The sequence below is a fragment of the Chiloscyllium plagiosum genome, unplaced genomic scaffold, assembly GCF_037043375.1.
Source record: "Chiloscyllium plagiosum isolate Xiang-an unplaced genomic scaffold, Cpla_swu_hap1 HiC_scaffold_26, whole genome shotgun sequence".
In the NCBI taxonomy this organism is placed as follows: domain Eukaryota; kingdom Metazoa; phylum Chordata; class Chondrichthyes; order Orectolobiformes; family Hemiscylliidae; genus Chiloscyllium; species Chiloscyllium plagiosum.
The window spans coordinates 53,856,713-53,875,854 of NW_028270164.1; the positions used below are offsets into that span (position 1 = coordinate 53,856,713).

A 19,142-nucleotide genomic window follows, 5' to 3' on the forward strand; every position below is an offset into this window, starting at 1 on the left:
CACTGGATCGGAGGCCGGATCACTGGATCGTGCGGACGGGATCACTGGATCGTGAGGCCGGATCACTGGATCGTGAGGCCGGGATCACTGGATCGTGAGGCCGGGATCACTGGATCGTGAGGCCGGGATCACTGGATCGTGAGGCCGGATCACTGGATCGTGAGATCTGGATCACTGGATCGTGAGACCGGGATCACTGGATCGTGAGGCCGGGATCACTGGATCGTGAGGCCGGATCACTGGATCGTGAGGCCTGGATCACTGGATCGTGAGATCTGGCTCACTGGATCGTGAGATCTGGCTCACTGGATCGTGAGGCCGGACCACTGGATCGTGAGGCCGGACCACTGGATCGTGAGGCCGGACCACTGGATCGTGAGGCCGGATCACTGGATCGTGAGGCCGGATCACTGGATCGTGAGTACGGATCACTGGGGCGTGGGGCCGGATCACTGGGGCGTGGGGCCGGATCACTGGGGCGTGGGGCCGGATCACTGGGGCGTGGGGCCGGATCACTGGGGCGTGGGGCCGGATCACTGGGGCGTGGGGCCGGATCACTGGGGCGTGGGGCCGGATCACTGGGGCGTGGGGCCGGGATCACTGGGGCGTGGGGCCGGATCATTGGGGCGTGAGGCCGGATCATTGGGGTGTGAGGCCGGATCACTGGATCGTGAGGCCGGATCACTGGATCGTGAGGCAGGATCACTGGATCGTGAGGCCGGATCACTGGATCGTGAGGTCTGGATCACTGGATCGTGAGGCCGGATCACTGGATCGTGAGGCCGGATCACTGGATCGTGAGTACGGATCACTGGGGCGTGGGGCCGGATCACTGGGGCGTGGGGCCGGATCACTGGGGCGTGGGGCCGGATCATTGGGGCGTGGGGCCGGGATCACTGGGGCGTGAGGCCGGATCATTGGGGCGTGAGGCCGGATCATTGGGGTGTGAGGCCGGATCACTGGATCGTGAGGCCGGATCACTGGATCGTGAGGCAGGATCACTGGATCGTGAGGCCTGATCACTGGGGCGTGGGGCCGGATCACTGGATCGTGAGGCCGGATCACTGGATCGTGAGGCCGGATCACTGGATCGTGAGGCCGGATCACTGGATCGTGGGGCCGGATCACTGGGGCGTGGGGCCGGATCACTGGGGCGTGGGGCCGGATCACTGGGGCGTGAGGTCTGGATCACAGGATCGTGAGGTCTGGATCACTGGATCGTGAGGCCGGATCACTGGATCGTGAGGCCGGATCACTGGATCGTGGGGCCGGATCACTGGATCGTGAGGTCTGGATCACTGGATCGTGAGGCCGGATCACTGGGGCGTGGGGCCGGATCACTGGATCGTGAGGTCTGGATCACTGGATCGTGAGGCCGGATCACTGGGGCGTGGGGCCGGATCACTGGATCGTGAGGCCGGATCACTGGGGCGTGGGGCCGGATCACTGGATCGTGAGGTCTGGATCACTGGACCGTGAGGCCGGATCACTGGATCGTGAGGCCGGATCACTGGATCGTGAGGCCGGATCACTGGGGCGTGGGGCCGGATCACTGGATCGTGAGGTCTGGATCACTGGATCGTGGGGCCGGATCACTGGGGCGTGGGGCCGGATCACTGGGGCGTGGGGCCGGATCACTGGGGCGTGGGGCCGGATCACTGGGGCGTGGGGCCGGATCACTGAGGCGTGGGGCCGGATCACTGAGGCGTGGGGCCGGATCACTGGATCGTGAGGTCTGGATCACTGGATCGTGAGGCCGGATCACTGGGGCGTGGGGCCGGATCACTGGATCGTGAGGCCGGATCACTGGGGCGTGGGGCCGGATCACTGGATCGTGAGGTCTGGATCACTGGACCGTGAGGCCGGATCACTGGATCGTGAGGCCGGATCACTGGATCGTGAGGCCGGATCACTGGGGCGTGGGGCCGGATCACTGGATCGTGAGGTCTGGATCACTGGATCGTGGGGCCGGATCACTGGGGCGTGGGGCCGGATCACTGGGGCGTGGGGCCGGATCACTGGGGCGTGGGGCCGGATCACTGGGGCGTGGGGCCGGATCACTGAGGCGTGGGGCCGGATCACTGAGGCGTGGGGCCGGATCACTGGATCGTGAGGTCTGGATCACTGGATCGTGAGGCTGGGATCACTGGATCGTGAGGCCGGATCACTGGATCGTGACACCGGATCACTGGATCGTGACGCCGGGATCACTGGATCGTCAGGCCGGATCACTGGATCGTGAGATCTGGATCACTGGATCGTGAGGCCGGATCACTGGATCGTGAGGCCGGGATCACTGGATCGTGAGGCCGGGATCACTGGATCGTGAGGCCGGGATCACTGGATCGTGAGGCCGGGATCACTAGATCCTGAGGCCGGGATCACTGGATCGTCAGGCCGGATCACTGGATCGTGAGATCTGGATCACTGAATCGTGAGGCCGGATCACTGGATCGGAGGCCGGATCACTGGATCGTGCGGACGGGATCACTGGATCGTGAGGCCGGATCACTGGATCGTGAGGCCGGGATCACTGGATCGTGAGGCCGGGATCACTGGATCGTGAGGCCGGGATCACTGGATCGTGAGGCCGGATCACTGGATCGTGAGATCTGGATCACTGGATCGTGAGACCGGGATCACTGGATCGTGAGGCCGGGATCACTGGATCGTGAGGCCGGATCACTGGATCGTGAGGCCTGGATCACTGGATCGTGAGATCTGGCTCACTGGATCGTGAGATCTGGCTCACTGGATCGTGAGGCCGGACCACTGGATCGTGAGGCCGGACCACTGGATCGTGAGGCCGGACCACTGGATCGTGAGGCCGGATCACTGGATCGTGAGGCCGGATCACTGGATCGTGAGTACGGATCACTGGGGCGTGGGGCCGGATCACTGGGGCGTGGGGCCGGATCACTGGGGCGTGGGGCCGGATCACTGGGGCGTGGGGCCGGATCACTGGGGCGTGGGGCCGGATCACTGGGGCGTGGGGCCGGATCACTGGGGCGTGGGGCCGGATCACTGGGGCGTGGGGCCGGGATCACTGGGGCGTGGGGCCGGATCATTGGGGCGTGAGGCCGGATCATTGGGGTGTGAGGCCGGATCACTGGATCGTGAGGCCGGATCACTGGATCGTGAGGCAGGATCACTGGATCGTGAGGCCTGATCACTGGGGCGTGGGGCCGGATCACTGGATCGTGAGGTCTGGATCACTGGATCGTGAGGCCGGATCACTGGATCGTGAGGCCGGATCACTGGGGCGTGGGGCCGGATCACTGGGGCGTGAGGTCTGGATCACTGGATCGTGAGGTCTGGATCACTGGATCGTGAGGCCGGATCACTGGATCGTGAGGCCGGATCACTGGATCGTGGGGCCGGATCACTGGATCGTGGGGCCGGATCACTGGATCGTGAGGTCTGGATCACTGGATCGTGAGGCCGGATCACTGGGGCGTGGGGCCGGATCACTGGATCGTGAGACCGGGATCACTGGATCGTGAGGCCGGGATCACTGGATCGTGAGGCCGGATCACTGGATCGTGAGGCCTGGATCACTGGATCGTGAGATCTGGCTCACTGGATCGTGAGGCCGGACCACTGGATCGTGAGGCCGGACCACTGGATCGTGAGGCCGGACCACTGGATCGTGAGGCCGGATCACTGGATCGTGAGTACGGATCACTGGATCGTGAGTACGGATCACTGGGGCGTGGGGCCGGATCACTGGGGCGTGGGGCCGGATCACTGGGGCGTGGGGCCGGATCACTGGGGCGTGGGGCCGGATCACTGGGGCGTGGGGCCGGATCACTGGGGCGTGGGGCCGGGATCACTGGGGCGTGGGGCCGGATCATTGGGGCGTGAGGCCGGATCATTGGGGTGTGAGGCCGGATCACTGGATCGTGAGGCCGGATCACTGGATCGTGAGGCAGGATCACTGGATCGTGAGGCCTGATCACTGGGGCGTGGGGCCGGATCACTGGATCGTGAGGTCTGGATCACTGGATCGTGAGGCCGGATCACTGGATCGTGAGGCCGGATCACTGGATCGTGAGGCCGGATCACTGGGGCGTGGGGCCGGATCACTGGGGCGTGAGGTCTGGATCACTGGATCGTGAGGTCTGGATCACTGGATCGTGGGGCCGGATCACTGGATCGTGGGGCCGGATCACTGGATCGTGGGGCCGGATCACTGGATCGTGGGGCCGGATCACTGGATCGTGAGGTCTGGATCACTGGATCGTGAGGCCGGATCACTGGGGCGTGGGGCCGGATCACTGGATCGTGAGGTCTGGATCACTGGACCGTGAGGCCGGATCACTGGATCGTGAGGCCGGATCACTGGATCGTGAGGCCGGATCACTGGGGCGTGGGTCCGGATCACTGGATCGTGAGGTCTGGATCACTGGATCGTGAGGTCCGGATCACTGGGGCGTGGGGCCGGATCACTGGGGCGTGGGGCCGGATCACTGGGGCGTGGGGCCGGATCACTGGGGCGTGGGGCCGGATCACTGGGGCGTGGGGCCGGATCACTGGGGCGTGGGGCCGGATCACTGAGGCGTGGGGCCGGATCACTGGATCGTGAGGTCTGGATCACTGGATCGTGAGGCTGGGATCACTGGATCGTGAGGCCGGATCACTGGATCGTGACACCGGATCACTGGATCGTGACGCCGGGATCACTGGATCGTCATGCCGGATCACTGGATCGTGAGATCTGGATCACTGAATCGTGAGGCCGGATCACTGGATCGGAGGCCGGATCACTGGATCGTGCGGACGGGATCACTGGATCGTGAGGCCGGGATCACTGGATCGTGAGGCCGGGATCACTGGATCGTGAGGCCGGGATCACTGGATCGTGAGGTCTGGATCACTGGATCGTGAGGTCCGGATCACTGGGGCGTGGGGCCGGATCACTGGGGCGTGGGGCCGGATCACTGGGGCGTGGGGCCGGATCACTGGGGCGTGGGGCCGGATCACTGGGGCGTGGGGCCGGATCACTGGGGCGTGGGGCCGGATCACTGAGGCGTGGGGCCGGATCACTGGATCGTGAGGTCTGGATCACTGGATCGTGAGGCTGGGATCACTGGATCGTGAGGCCGGATCACTGGATCGTGACACCGGATCACTGGATCGTGACGCCGGGATCACTGGATCGTCATGCCGGATCACTGGATCGTGAGATCTGGATCACTGAATCGTGAGGCCGGATCACTGGATCGGAGGCCGGATCACTGGATCGTGCGGACGGGATCACTGGACCGTGAGGCCGGATCACTGGATCGTGAGGCCGGGATCACTGGATCGTGAGGCCGGATCACTGGATCGTGAGGTCTGGATCACTGGATCGTGAGGCCGGATCACTGGATCGTGAGGTCTGGATCACTGGATCGTGAGGCCGGATCACTGGATCGTGAGGTCTGGATCACTGGATCGTGAGGCCGGATCACTGGATCGTGAGGCCGGGATCACTGGATCGTGAGGCCGGATCACTGGATCGTGAGGCCGGGATCACTGGATCGTGAGGCCGGGATCACTGGATCGTGAGGCCGGATCACTGAGGCGTGAGGGCCGGATCACTGGATCGTGAGGCCGGATCACTGGATCGTGAGGTCTGGATCACTGGATCGTGAGGCCGGATCACTGGATCGTGAGGTCTGGATCACTGGATCGTGAGGCCGGATCACTGGATCGTGAGGTCTGGATCACTGGATCGTGAGGCCGGATCACTGGATCGTGAGGCCGGGATCACTGGATCGTGAGGCCGGATCACTGGGGCGTGAGGCCGGGATCACTGGGGCGTGAGGCCGGGATCACTGGGGCGTGAGGCCGGATCACTGGATCGTGAAGTCTGGATCACTGGATCGTGAGGCCGGATCACTGGATCGTGAGGTCTGGATCACTGGATCGTGAGGCCGGATCACTGGATCGTGAGGTCTGGATCACTGGATCGTGAGGCGGGATCACTGGATCGTGAGGCCGGGATCACTGGATCGTGAGGCCGGATCACTGGATCGTGAGGCCGGGATCACTGGATCGTGAGGCCGGGATCACTGGATCGTGAGGCCGGATCACTGAGGCGTGAGGGCCGGATCACTGGATCGTGAGGCCGGATCACTGGATCGTGAGGCCGGACCACTGGATCGTGAGGCCGGATCACTGGATCGTGAGTACGGATCACTGGGGCGTGGGGCCGGATCACTGGGGCGTGGGGCCGGATCATTGGGGCGTGGGGCCGGATCACTGGGGCGTGGGGCCGGGATCACTGGATCGTGAGGCCGGATCACTGGATCGTGAGGCAGGATCACTGGATCGTGAGGCCTGATCACTGGGGCGTGGGGCCGGATCACTGGATCGTGAGGTCTGGATCACTGGATCGTGAGGCCGGATCACTAGGGTGTGGGGCCGGATCACTGGATCGTGAGGTCTGGATCACTGGACCGTGAGGCCGGATCACTGGATCGTGAGGCCGGATCACTGGATCGTGAGGCCGGATCACTGGGGCGTGGGGCCGGATCACTGGATCGTGAGGTCTGGATCACTGGATCGTGAGGTCTGGATCACTGGATCGTGAGGCCGGATCACTGGGGCGTGGGGCCGGATCACTGGGGCGTGGGGCCGGATCACTGGGGCGTGGGGCCGGATCACTGGGGCGTGGGGCCGGATCACTGGGGCGTGGGGCCGGATCACTGGGGCGTGGGGCCGGATCACTGGATCGTGAGGTCTGGATCACTGGATCGTGAGGCTGGGATCACTGGATCGTGAGGCCGGATCACTGGATCGTGACACCGGATCACTGGATCGTGGCGCCGGGATCACTGGATCGTCAGGCCGGATCACTGGATCGTGAGATCTGGATCACTGAATCGTGAGGCCGGATCACTGGATCGGAGGCCGGATCACTGGATCGTGCGGACGGGATCACTGGATCGTGAGGCCGGATCACTGGATCGTGAGGCCGGGATCACTGGATCGTGAGGCCGGGATCACTGGATCGTGAGGCCGGGATCACTAGATCCTGAGGCCGGGATCACTGGATCGTGAGGCCGGATCACTGGATCGTGAGATCTGGATCACTGGATCGTGAGGCCGGATCACTGGATCGTGAGACCGGGATCACTGGATCGTGAGGCCGGATCACTGGATCGTGAGGCCTGGATCACTGGATCGTGAGATCTGGCTCACTGGATCGTGAGATCTGGCTCACTGGATCGTGAGGCCGGATCACTGGATCGTGAGGCCGGATCACTGGATCGTGAGGCCTGGATCACTGGGGCGTGAGACCGGATCACGGGATCGTGAGGCCGAATCAGTGGTTCGTGAGGCCGGGATCACTGGATCGTGAGATCTGGATCACTGGATCGTGAGGCCGGGATCACTGGGGCGTGAGGCCGGGATCAGTGGGGCGTGAGGCCGGGATCACTGGATCGTGAGGCCGGGATCACTGGATCGTGAGGCCGGATCACCGGGGCGTGAGGCCGGATCACCGGGGCGTGAGGCCGGATCACTGGATCGTGAGGCCGGATCACCGGGGCGTGAGGCCGGGATCACTGGATCGTGAGATCTGGATCACTGGATCGTGAGATCTGGATCACTGGATCGTGAGATCTGGATCACTGGATCGTGAGGCCGGATCACTGGATCGTGAGGCCGGATCACTGGATCGTGAGGTCTGGATCACTGGATCGTGAGGTCTGGATCACTGGATCATGAGGCTGGGATCACTGGGGTGTGAGGCCGGATCACTGGATCGTGAGATCTGGATCACTGGATCGTGAGATCTGGATCACTGGATCGTGAGGCCGGATCACTGGGGCGTGAGGGCGGATCACTGGATCGTGAGGCCGGATCACTGGATCGTGAGGCCGGGATCACTGGATTATGAGATCTGGATCACTGGATCGTGAGGCCGGGATCACTGGATCGTGAGGCCGGGATCACTGGATCGTGAGATCTGGATCACTGGGGTGTGAGGCTGGGATCACTGGGGCGTGAGGCCGGATCACTGGATCGTGAGGCCAGATCACTGGGGCCTGAGGCCGGATCACTGGAATGTAAGGCCAGGATCACTGGGGCGTGAGGCTAGGATCACTGGGGCGTGAGGCTGGGATCACTGGATCATGAGTACGGATCACTGGATTGTGAGGTCTGGATGACTGGAATGTCCAAAGAGGCATCAAGATCTTTCCAGGAGACAGCACATCATTAACAAGCTGCAAACAGGGACTGGGCTGAACCATATCCGCGGCTGAGAGAGGATCCAGCCACACTCACAGAGAGCTGGAGACAGCGGTGACATTGGAATCTGACCTCTCTGGGTTTAGCCATCGTGGTTCATGGTCTCCTGAGCAGCATAATCCCCCACAATGGGAAACCCTTAGCATTGTCCAAAAGACATGGGTCAGGGATAGAATGGCACCAATCCAATTAACCTCTGGGTAATCAATACCAGAAGGCCACCAGTGGAAAGAACATATAAACAACAGTAACAGGGAAAGGGTAAAGCGAGAGAAAAGGGCAGAGAACAGTTAAAACCAGTAAAGTGGCCTTAATGGGCTGTACGTCCAGCTGTGAGAGTTTACAGTAACTCCACCAACACGGGTCTAACTTTCTCTGAGAGGCAGAGATCAGCTCCCAATTTTACTAAAAAAAAGCAAATAGAACGTGTTTTGCTCCCTCATCCCTGCCCCAGCAGGCAGTGAAACCCAGCTGAGAGGCATGGCACCAGTTCATTGCCAAATTATGAGAGGGTGTGGTACAAGAGGGAACAAGATTCTTGACCTTATTCCCATTCCTCACCATCCAGGAAAGCCCACTTCCAATATGGTGAGCCCTGAACCGTGACTGATTTGGACCAAGTGCAATGACATTGTGTAAGAGAGTCGCAGCTGTAGGAACAGTGACTGGTTGGTGCTCACCAACAGGAGGATGGTTCAGACACCCAACCTATACCATTGGAGTCTCCCACCAATCCCAACTTGAAAATCAGTTTCAACAGGACAAACAGGGAATGGCAGTGTGTTTATGTGAATGGACAAGTAAAGACACAAGGTCAAATCTGACAACGACAGTCAGGGAATTAAATTCAGTGAGGTAAAGAAATCGAGAATGGGGACCTCAAACACAAGTGGATTCTCACAAAATTAGAAGAATTATTTGGTTCACTTATGAACCCATATCGCTGTCTCAGAGAACATCAGTTGATATCATGTGGCCTCTCCTCCTCCAAACCCACAATTGCACATCAAGTCCATTAAGAAATAAAGTAGCATTGTCCGAGTCCATGGAAAAGGAAACAACAGCAAATACTGTACTCTTGTTGATAGCCAGCAGCCCTGAATAAATAAAACACATTTCATCCCACCAGTGAATAAAAACATCCACTTTCTATAGATTATAGTTTACAGCAGCAGGCTAGTTTAACAGTTCGACATTTGACCTCCGTGGCAACATGAGCAACAACAGGGTTTAGACAAGTATAAAGCTCCTTTTTTCTTACCAACTTGTAAATCTTTGCTGTCTGTTCTGTTCTGGTTGTGTAAATTACCCCAGGATATCTGACAGTTCCTCAGTTTGTGCATTATTGATCAGCTTTGGAGTTTAAAACAACTGCTGCTCAGATGCTGCCTAACCTGCTGTGCTTTACAAGCACCAAATTCTCAACTCTGACCTCTACAATCTACAATCCCCACTTGCTCCTCGCTCTGATCTCCAGTATCTGCAATCCTCACTTTCTCCTCACTCTGAACTCCAACATCTACAATCCCCACTATCCCCTCGCTCTGATCTCCTGTATCTGCAATCCCCACTTTCCCCTCGCTCTGATCTCCTGTATCTGCAATCCCACTTTCCCCTCGCTGTGATCTCCTGTATCTGCAATCCCCACTTTCCCCTCGCTCAGATCTCCAGGATCTGCAATCCCCACTTTCCCCTCGCTCTGATCTCCAGTATCTGCAATCTCCACTTTCCCCTCGCTCTGATCTCCTTTATCTGAAGTCCCCAGTGTCCCCTCGCTCTGATCTCCAGTATCTGCAATCCCCACTTTCCCCTCGCTCTGATCTCCAGTATCTGCAATACCCATTTTCCCTCACTCTGATCTGCAGTATCTGCAGTCCCCACTTTCCCCTAACTCTGATCTCCAGGATCTGCAATCCCCACTGTCCCCAGGCTCCGATCTCCAGTATCTACAATCCCCACTTTCCTCTCGCTCTGATCACCAGAATCTGCAATCCCCATTTTCCCTCACTCTGATCTGCAGTATCACCAATCCCCACTTTCCCCTCACTCTGATCACCAGTATCTGCAATCCCCACTTTCCCCACGCTCTGATCTCCAGGATCTGCAATCCCCACTTTCCCCTCGCTCTGATCTCCAGGATCTGCAATCCCCACTTTCCCCTCGCTCTGATCGCCAGTATCTGCAATCCCAACTTTCCCCTCGCTCTGATCTCCAGGATCTGCAATCCCCACTTTTCCCTCGCTCTGATCGCCAGTATCAGCTATCCCCATTTTCCCCTCACTCTGATCTCCAGTGTCTGCAATCCCCAGTTTAACCTCGCTCTGATCTCCAGTATCTACAATCCCCACTTTCCCCTCGCACTGATCTCCAGTATCAGCAATCCCCACTTTCCCCTCACTCTGATCTCCAGTATCTGCAATCCCCAGTTTAACCTCGCTCTGATTCCAAGTATCTGCAATCCCCACTTTCCCCTCACTCTGATCTCCAGTATCTGCAATCCCCACTTTCCCCTTGCTCTGATCTCCTGTATCTGCAATCCCCACTTTCCCCTCGCTCTGATCTCCAGTATCTGCAATCCCCACTTTCCCCTTGCTCTGATCTCCAGTATCTGCAATCCCCACTTTCCCCTCACTCTGATCTCCAGTATCTGCAATCCCCACTTTCCCCTTGCTCTGATCTCCTGTATCTGCAATCCCCACTTTCCCCTCACTCTGATCTCCTATATCTGCAATCCCCACTTTCCCCTCGCTGTGATTTCCAGTATCTATAATCCCCACTTTCCCCTCGCTCTGATCTCCTGTATCTGCAATCCCCACTTTCCCCTCGCTCTGATCTCCTGTATCTGCAATCCCCACTTTCCCCTCGCTCTGATCTCCTGTATCTGCAATCCCCACTTTCCCCTCGCTCTGATCTCCTGTATCTGCAATCCCACTTTCCCCTCGCTGTGATCTCCTGTATCTGCAATCCCCACTTTCCCCTCGCTCAGATCTCCAGGATCTGCAATCCCCACTTTCCCCTCGCTCTGATCTCCAGTATCTGCAATCCCCACTTTCCCCTCGCTCTGATCTCCAGTATCTGCAATCTCCACTTTCCCCTCGCTCTGATCTCCTTTATCTGAAGTCCCCAGTGTCCCCTCGCTCTGATCTCCAGTATCTGCAATCCCCACTTTCCCCTCGCTCTGATCTCCAGTATCTGCAATACCCATTTTCCCTCACTCTGATCTGCAGTATCTGCAGTCCCCACTTTCCCCTAACTCTGATCTCCAGGATCTGCAATCCCCACTGTCCCCAGGCTCCGATCTCCAGTATCTGCAGTCCCCACTTTCCTCTCGCTCTGATCGCCAGAATCTGCAATCCCCATTTTCCCTCACTCTGATCTGCAGTATCACCAATCCCCACTTTCCCCTCACTCTGATCACCAGTATCTGCAATCCCCACTTTCCCCACGCTCTGATCTCCAGGATCTGCAATCCCCACTTTCCCCTCGCTCTGATCTCCAGGATCTGCAATCCCCACTTTCCCCTCGCTCTGATCGCCAGTATCTGCAATCCCAACTTTCCCCACGCTCTGATCTCCAGGATCTTCAATCCCCACTTTCCCCTCGCTCTGATCTCCAGGATCTGCAATCCCCACTTTCCCCTCGCTCTGATCTCCAGTATCTGCAATCCCCACTTTCCCCTCGCTCTGATCTCCAGTACCTGCAATCCCCACTTTTCCCTCGCTCTGATCGCCAGTATCAGCTATCCCCATTTTCCCCTCACTCTGATCTCCAGTGTCTGCAATCCCCAGTTTAACCTCGCTCTGATTCCAAGTATCTGCAATCCCCACTTTCCCCTCACTCTGATCTCCAGTATCTGCAATCCCCACTTTCCCCTTGCTCTGATCTCCTGTATCTGCAATCCCCACTTTCCCCTCGCTCTGATCTCCAGTATCTGCAATCCCCACTTTCCCCTTGCTCTGATCTCCAGTATCTGCAATCCCCACTTTCCCCTCACTCTGATCTCCAGTATCTGCAATCCCCACTTTCCCCTTGCTCTGATCTCCTGTATCTGCAATCCCCACTTTCCCCTCACTCTGATCTCTTATATCTGCAATCCCCACTTTCCCCTCGCTGTGATTTCCAGTATCTATAATCCCCACTTTCCCCTCGCTCAGATCTGCAATATCTGCAATCCCCACTTTCCCCTCGCTCTGATCTCCAGTATCTACAATCCCCACTTTCCCCTCGCTCTGATCTCCAGTATCTGCAATCCCCACTTTCCCCTTGCTCTGATCTCCTGTATCTGCAATCCCCACTTTCCCCTCGCTCTGATCTCCTGTATCTGCAATCCCCACTTTCCCCTCGCTCTGATCTCCTGTATCTACAATCCCCACTTTCCCCTCACTCTGATCTCCTGTATCTGCAATCCCCACTTTCCCCTCGCTCTAATCTCCTGTATCTACAATCCCCACTTTCACCTCGCTCTGATCTCCAGTATCAGCAATCCCCACTTTCCCCTCGCTCTGATTCCAAGTATCAGCAATCCCCACTTTTCCCTCGCTCTGATCTCCAATATCTGCAATCCCCACTTTCCCCTTGCTCTGATCTCCTGTATCTGCAATCCCCACTTTCCCCTCGCTCTGATCTCCAGTATCTGCAATCCCCACTTTCCCCTCACTCTGATCTCCAGTATCTGCAATCCCCACTTTCCCCTCGCTCTGATTCCAAGTATCTGCAATCCCCACTTTCCCCTTGCTCTGATCTCCTGTATCTGCAATCCCCACTTTCCCCTCGCTCTGATCTCCAGTATCTGCAGTCCCCACTTTCCCCTCACTCTGATCTCCAGTATCTGCAATCCCCACTTTCCCCTTGCTCTGATCTCCTGTATCTGCAATCCCCACTTTCCCCTCACTCTGTTCTCCTGTATCTGCAATCCCCACTTTCCCCTCGCTCTGATCTCCTGTATCTACAATCCCCACTTTCCCCTCACTCTGATCTCCTGTATCTGCAATCCCCACTTTCCCCTCGCTGTGATTTCCAGTATCTGCAATCCCCACTTTCCCCTCGCTGTGATTTCCAGTATCTACAATCCCCACTTTCCCCTCGCTCTGATCGCCAGTATCAGCTATCCCCATTTTCCCCTCACTCTGATCTCCAGTGTCTGCAATCCCCAGTTTAACCTCGCTCTGATCTCCAGTATCTACAATCCCCACTTTCCCCTCGCTCTGATCTCCAGTATCAGCAATCCCCACTTTCCCCTCACTCTGATCTCCAGTATCTGCAATCCCCAGTTTAACCTCGCTCTGATTCCAAGTATCTGCAATCCCCACTTTCCCCTCACTCTGATCTCCAGTATCTGCAATCCCCACTTTCCCCTTGCTCTGATCTCCTGTATCTGCAATCCCCACTTTCCCCTCGCTCTGATCTCCAGTGTCTGCAATCCCCACTTTCCCCTTGCTCTGATCTCCAGTATCTGCAATCCCCACTTTCCCCTCACTCTGATCTCCAGTATCTGCAATCCCCACTTTCCCCTTGCTCTGATCTCCTGTATCTGCAATCCCCACTTTCCCCTCACTCTGATCTCCTGTATCTGCAATCCCCACTTTCCCCTCACTCTGATCTCTTATATCTGCAATCCCCACTTTCCCCTCGCTGTGATTTCCAGTATCTATAATCCCCACTTTCCCCTCGCTCAGATCTGCAATATCTGCAATCCCCACTTTCCCCTCGCTCTGATCTCCAGTATCTACAATCCCCACTTTCCCCTCACTCTGATCTCCAGTATCTGCAATCCCCACTTTCCCCTTGCTCTGATCTCCTGTATCTGCAATCCCCACGTTCCCCTCGCTCTGATCTCCTGTATCTACAATCCCCACTTTCCCCTCACTCTGATCTCCTGTATCTGCAATCCCCACTTTCCCCTCGCTGTGATTTCCAGTATCTGCAATCCCCACTTTTCCCTCGCTCTGATCTGCAATATCTGCAATCCCCACTTTCCCCTCACTCTGATCTCCAGTATCTACAATCCCCACTTTCACCTCGCTCTGATCTCCAGAATCTGCAATCCCCACTTTCCCCTCGCTCTGATCTCCTGTATCTGCAATCCCCACTTTCCCCTCACTCTGATCTCCTGTATCTGCAATCCCCACTTTCCCCTCGCTCTGATCTCCTGTATCTACAATCCCCACTTTCACCTCGCTCTGATCTCCAGTATCAGCAATCCCCACTTTCCCCTCACTCTGATCTCCTGTATCTGCAATCCCCACTTTCACCTCGCTCTGATCTCCAGTATCTACAATCCCCACTTTCCCCTCGCTCTGATTCCAAGTATCAGCAATCCCCACTTTTCCCTCGCTCTGATCTCCAATATCTGCAATCCCCACTTTCCCCTTGCTCTGATCTCCTGTATCTGCAATCCCCACTTTCCCCTCGCTCTGATCTCCAGTATCTGCAATCCCCACTTTCCCCTCACTCTGATCTCCAGTATCTGCAATCCCCACTTTCCCCTCGCTCTGATCTGCAATATCTACAATCCCCACTTTCCCCTCGCTGTGATCTCCAGTATCTGCAGTCCCCACTTTCCCCTCGCTCTGATCTCCAGTATCTGCAGTCCCCACTTTCCCCTCGCTCTGATCTCCAGTATCTGCAGTCCCCACTTTCCCCTCGCTCTGATCTCCAGTATCTGCAGTGCCCACTGAATCCAGAAGAACAGCTAGCCTTGCGTTTCTCGTCAGACGGTTGTCAGTTCAGATCAGGAATGGTGAAGAGGTGATTTATCAGGATGTTGCCTGGTGATCCAGCTCTGAAGAGAGACTAGAGTCATTGGGATGGACAGCCTTTAGTCCAACTTCTCCGTGCTGACCAGACATGCCAAATTAATCTAGTCCCATTTGTGAGCACTTGGTCCATATCCTTCTAAACGGTTCCTGTTCACATACCCGTCTGGATGCCTTTTAATTGCTGTAATTGTACGGACTAGACAGGCGGGGAATGCTTTCCTTAGAGCAGAGAAGACTAAAGGTGATCTGACCGAGATATACAACATTCTGAGGGACATAGACAGGGTAGATAGGGGAAAAACTTTTCCCCTTAGTGTAGGGGTCAGTAGCATTGGTGGTTGGGGTGGTGGTGGGTGGGGGGATGCAATTTTAAAATCAAGGGCTCGAGATTTGGAAGGTTTTGAGGAAAGAGGTTTTCCATCTAAAGGGTTATGGCTAAGGATTGTAGACGCAAGAAGCCTCAAGCACCATTTCTGAACCATTAACTGAACACTTGAAACACCACAGCATCCAAGACTAATGTTATGTGCTGGCACTGGGACTTGAGTAGATGGCTGTTTAATAAGCAGCATGGCCAAATGGCCTCTTCCCATGTTGTAATGACTCAATGACCTCTCAAAGTACATTATAGCTGACACTGTTGGAGGAAACATGGAAACCAATTTGTTCAAACAGCGAAGAAAGGAATTAATTGCTCATAGTGTTGTTTTTGTGTTGACTGAGGCCAGCAACCTGAAAAGAACTCTTCCTCAAAATAGCTCAGGGGATTTTTAATGTTACCCTGGGAAAGGAGACCGGTCTGAGAACGCAGTCCTGGACCGTCAGCTGTATGTCAGTGTTCAGATTTCCAGAGTGGGATTTAAACCTACAGCCTTTTACCTCAGGGATGAGTCTGTTACCGACTCATTCACCGCTGAGATGACGCTGAGAAATTGTCACCTTTCTAGCTCTCATTTGGGTTGCTTCGTTTCTCTTCATGGGAGTGTGCTGTGCAGAACTGGTTACCCAGTGACTTGTACTACGACTGTTACAACCTCCACTATGGAAGGAGCTGACTGACTATAAAGGAGCTGGGATTGTCCTGAAATCACAAATCAGGAAACGAGGAGGATTGGGGGGAAGATTAGCTCACAGTGCAAGCTCTCCCACCTGCAGTTACTGAGTCATCCACTGAGCCTCAACGTGCTTAGACATCAAAGAAAAGCCTTTGGAATATCAGGGAACCATCCTTTTACTCTGGAAGAAAGAGAGAAAGAGAGGGGTCAAGCAGAAACTACTGGAGGCTGGATAAGTTACAATAAGATACAGAATTGCTATTAGGTCATTCGGCCCATTGAGTCTGCTCCACCATTCGATCATGGCTGGTATGTTTCTCAACCGCATTCTCCTGCTTTCTCCCAGAACCCTAGACCCCTTACCAATCCAGACCCTATCTGTCTCTGCCTTAGAGACACGCAATGACTTGGCCTTTCCAGCCCTCTGCGGCAATGAGTTCCACAGATTCCCCACCCTCTGGCTGAGGAAATTCCTCCTCATCTCAGTTTGAAAGGGTTGTCCCTTCACTCTGAGACTGTGCCCTCAGGTCTTTGTCTCTCCTAATAGTTGAAACGTTTTCCCACAATCATTCTATCCGGGCCTCTCGGTATACTGTAAGTTTCAGTCAGATCTCCCTCATCCTTCTAAACTCCATCGAGTACAGACTCAGACTCCTCAACTCCTCATGTGATCAGCCCTTCATCTCCAGGATTATTCCTGTAAACCTCCTCTGGACCCTGTCCAACACCTGCAATCCTTCCTTAGATACGCAACCCAAAACTGCTCACAATATTCCAAACACAGTCTGACCCCAGAGGTTTATCTAGTCTCAGCAGCATTTGTCTGCTCCTGTATTCTCGCCCTCTTGAAATGAATGCTAACATTGCAGTTGCCTTCCTAACTGCCAAGTGAACCTGAAGGGGACTTGAACTAAAACTCCTGAGTGCATTTATGCTTCAGATTTCTGAAACTTTTCCCCGTTTAGAAAATAGGTTACACCTCTATTCTTCCTACCAAAGTGATAAACCCCACACTCTATTCCATCTGCTACTGCTTTGCCCACTCTCCTAGCCTGTCCAAGTCCTTCTGTAACCTCCCTACTCCCTCAACATTACTTGTCCCTCAACCTATCTTTGTGTCATCTGCAACAAAGCCCTCAGTTCCTTCACCCAGATCCTCAATTATAACAGATTAGATTCCCTACAGTGTGGAAACAGGCCCTTCGGCCCAACAAGTCCACACTGACCCTCCGAAGAGTAACCAACCCAGACCCATTTTCCTCTGACAAATGCAGCTAACACTATTGGCCATTTTCACGCAGCCAAATCACTTGACCTGCACATCTTTGGACTGTGGGAGAAAACTGGAGCACCCAGAGGAAACCCACACAGACACAGAGAGAATGTACAAACTCCACACAGACAGTCGCCCGAGGTTGGAATCGAACCTGGGTCCCTGGTGCTGTGAGCAGTGCTGAACACCGAGCCACTGTGCCACCCCATAACGTGAATAGTTGTGGTCTCAACATTGACCTCTGCAAAATTCTACAAGTCACCAGCTGCCACCCTGAAGAAAACCCCTTTTCCCCCACTCTCTGCCATCTGCCAGTCAGCCAATCCTCTAGCCATGCCAGGAGCTTGCCCATAATGGCTCTTATATTATTTCACAGCCTCCTGTGCAACACCTTGTCAAAAGGCCTTCAGGAAATCCTAATTGATCTCGCCTGTGGGCTCTCCTTTGAATAACTTGCTCATGATCTCCTCAAAGAATTCTAACAGATGAGTCAGGCATGACCTCCCCGTGGTGAAGCTGCGCTAACTCAGCCCTATTTACCATGTACTTCCATGTATTCAGAAATCTCATCCTTAAAAACAGACTCTACAATCTCACCAATAATGGAGGTCGGGTGAACAGGCCTATACTCTCCTGTCTCCTGCCTCACTTGCTCTTACATGGGGGGTTTGTATTAACCATTTTCCAGCATTCCAGGACCTTCCCTGATTCCTGTGATTGCTGGAAGATCACTACCCAGGAGCTCCATAATCTCCTCCACTATCTCCCTCCTGGAGTGTGAACCATCCAATCCAGGGGTTTTATCAACCTTACAGAGATGATAACGGTGACAAACCCAGGGGAAATAGACCCCGCTGTAAACTCCCACAATAACTGGGGTATTCCCAGGGGAAATAGACCCTACGGTAAACTCCCACAATAACTGGGGTATTCCCAGGGGAAATAGACCCCACGGTAAACTCCCACAATAACTGGGGTAATCCCAGGGGAAATAGACCCCACTGTAAACTCCCACAATAACTGGGGTATTCCCAGGGGAAATACACCCCACGGTAAACTCCCACAATAACTGGGGTATTCCCAGGGGAAATAGACCCCACTGTAAACTCCCACGATAACTGGGGTAATCCCAGGGGAAATAGACCCCACTGTAAACTCCCACAATAACTGGGGTATTCCCAGGGGAAATACACCCCACTGTAAACTCCCACAATAACTGGGGTATTCCCAGGGGAAATAGACCCCACTGTAAACTCCCACAATAACTGGGGTATTCCCAGGGGAAATACACCCCACTGTAAACTCCCACAATAACTAGGGTATTTCCAGGGGAAATAGACCCCACGGTAAACTCCCACAATAACTGGGGTATTCCCAGGGGAAATAGACCCCACTGCAAACTCCCACAATAACTGGGGTAATCCCAGGGGAAATAGACCCCACTGCAAACTCCCACAATAACTGGGGTATTTCCAGGGGAAATAGACCCCACTGTAAACTCCCACAATAACTGGAGTATTCCCAGGGGAAATAGACCCCACTGTAAACTCCCACAATAACTGGAGTATTCCCAGGGGAAATACACCCCACGGTAAACTCCCACGATAACTGGGGTAATCCCAGGGGAAATAGACCCCACTGTAAACTCCCACGATAACTGGAGTATTCCCAGGGGAAATAGACACCACTGTAAACTTCCTCAACATTGCTAGAAATTAATAATTCTGAGGGCAGGCAAGTGCAGGGACCATTAGAGTCTTAAAACAGTAGATTAAGGGGTTAACCTGGAACTAGTGAAACAGTGCCTCTTATCTC

General features: G+C 55.4%; 1 protein-coding gene across 5 annotated transcripts in view; it reads right to left on the reverse strand.

Moving 5' to 3' along the window:
• Window positions 1–19,142, reverse strand: part of LOC148145183 (patatin-like phospholipase domain-containing protein 2) — an 81,718-nt gene that overhangs the window by 16,157 nt on the left and 46,419 nt on the right. For 3 of the 5 annotated variants that reach the window (XM_087973749.1, XM_087973751.1, XM_087973747.1), the window contains one exon: window positions 16,149–16,235. In XM_087973749.1, the coding sequence (XP_087829875.1) occupies window positions 16,193–16,235 (43 nt within the window). In that variant the 3' untranslated portion in view covers window positions 16,149–16,192. Of the gene's footprint in view, window positions 1–8,472; window positions 9,339–16,147; window positions 16,236–19,142 lie in introns of those variants that run through there. The other 2 variants (XM_087973748.1, XM_087973750.1) reach the window with 2 other exon arrangements.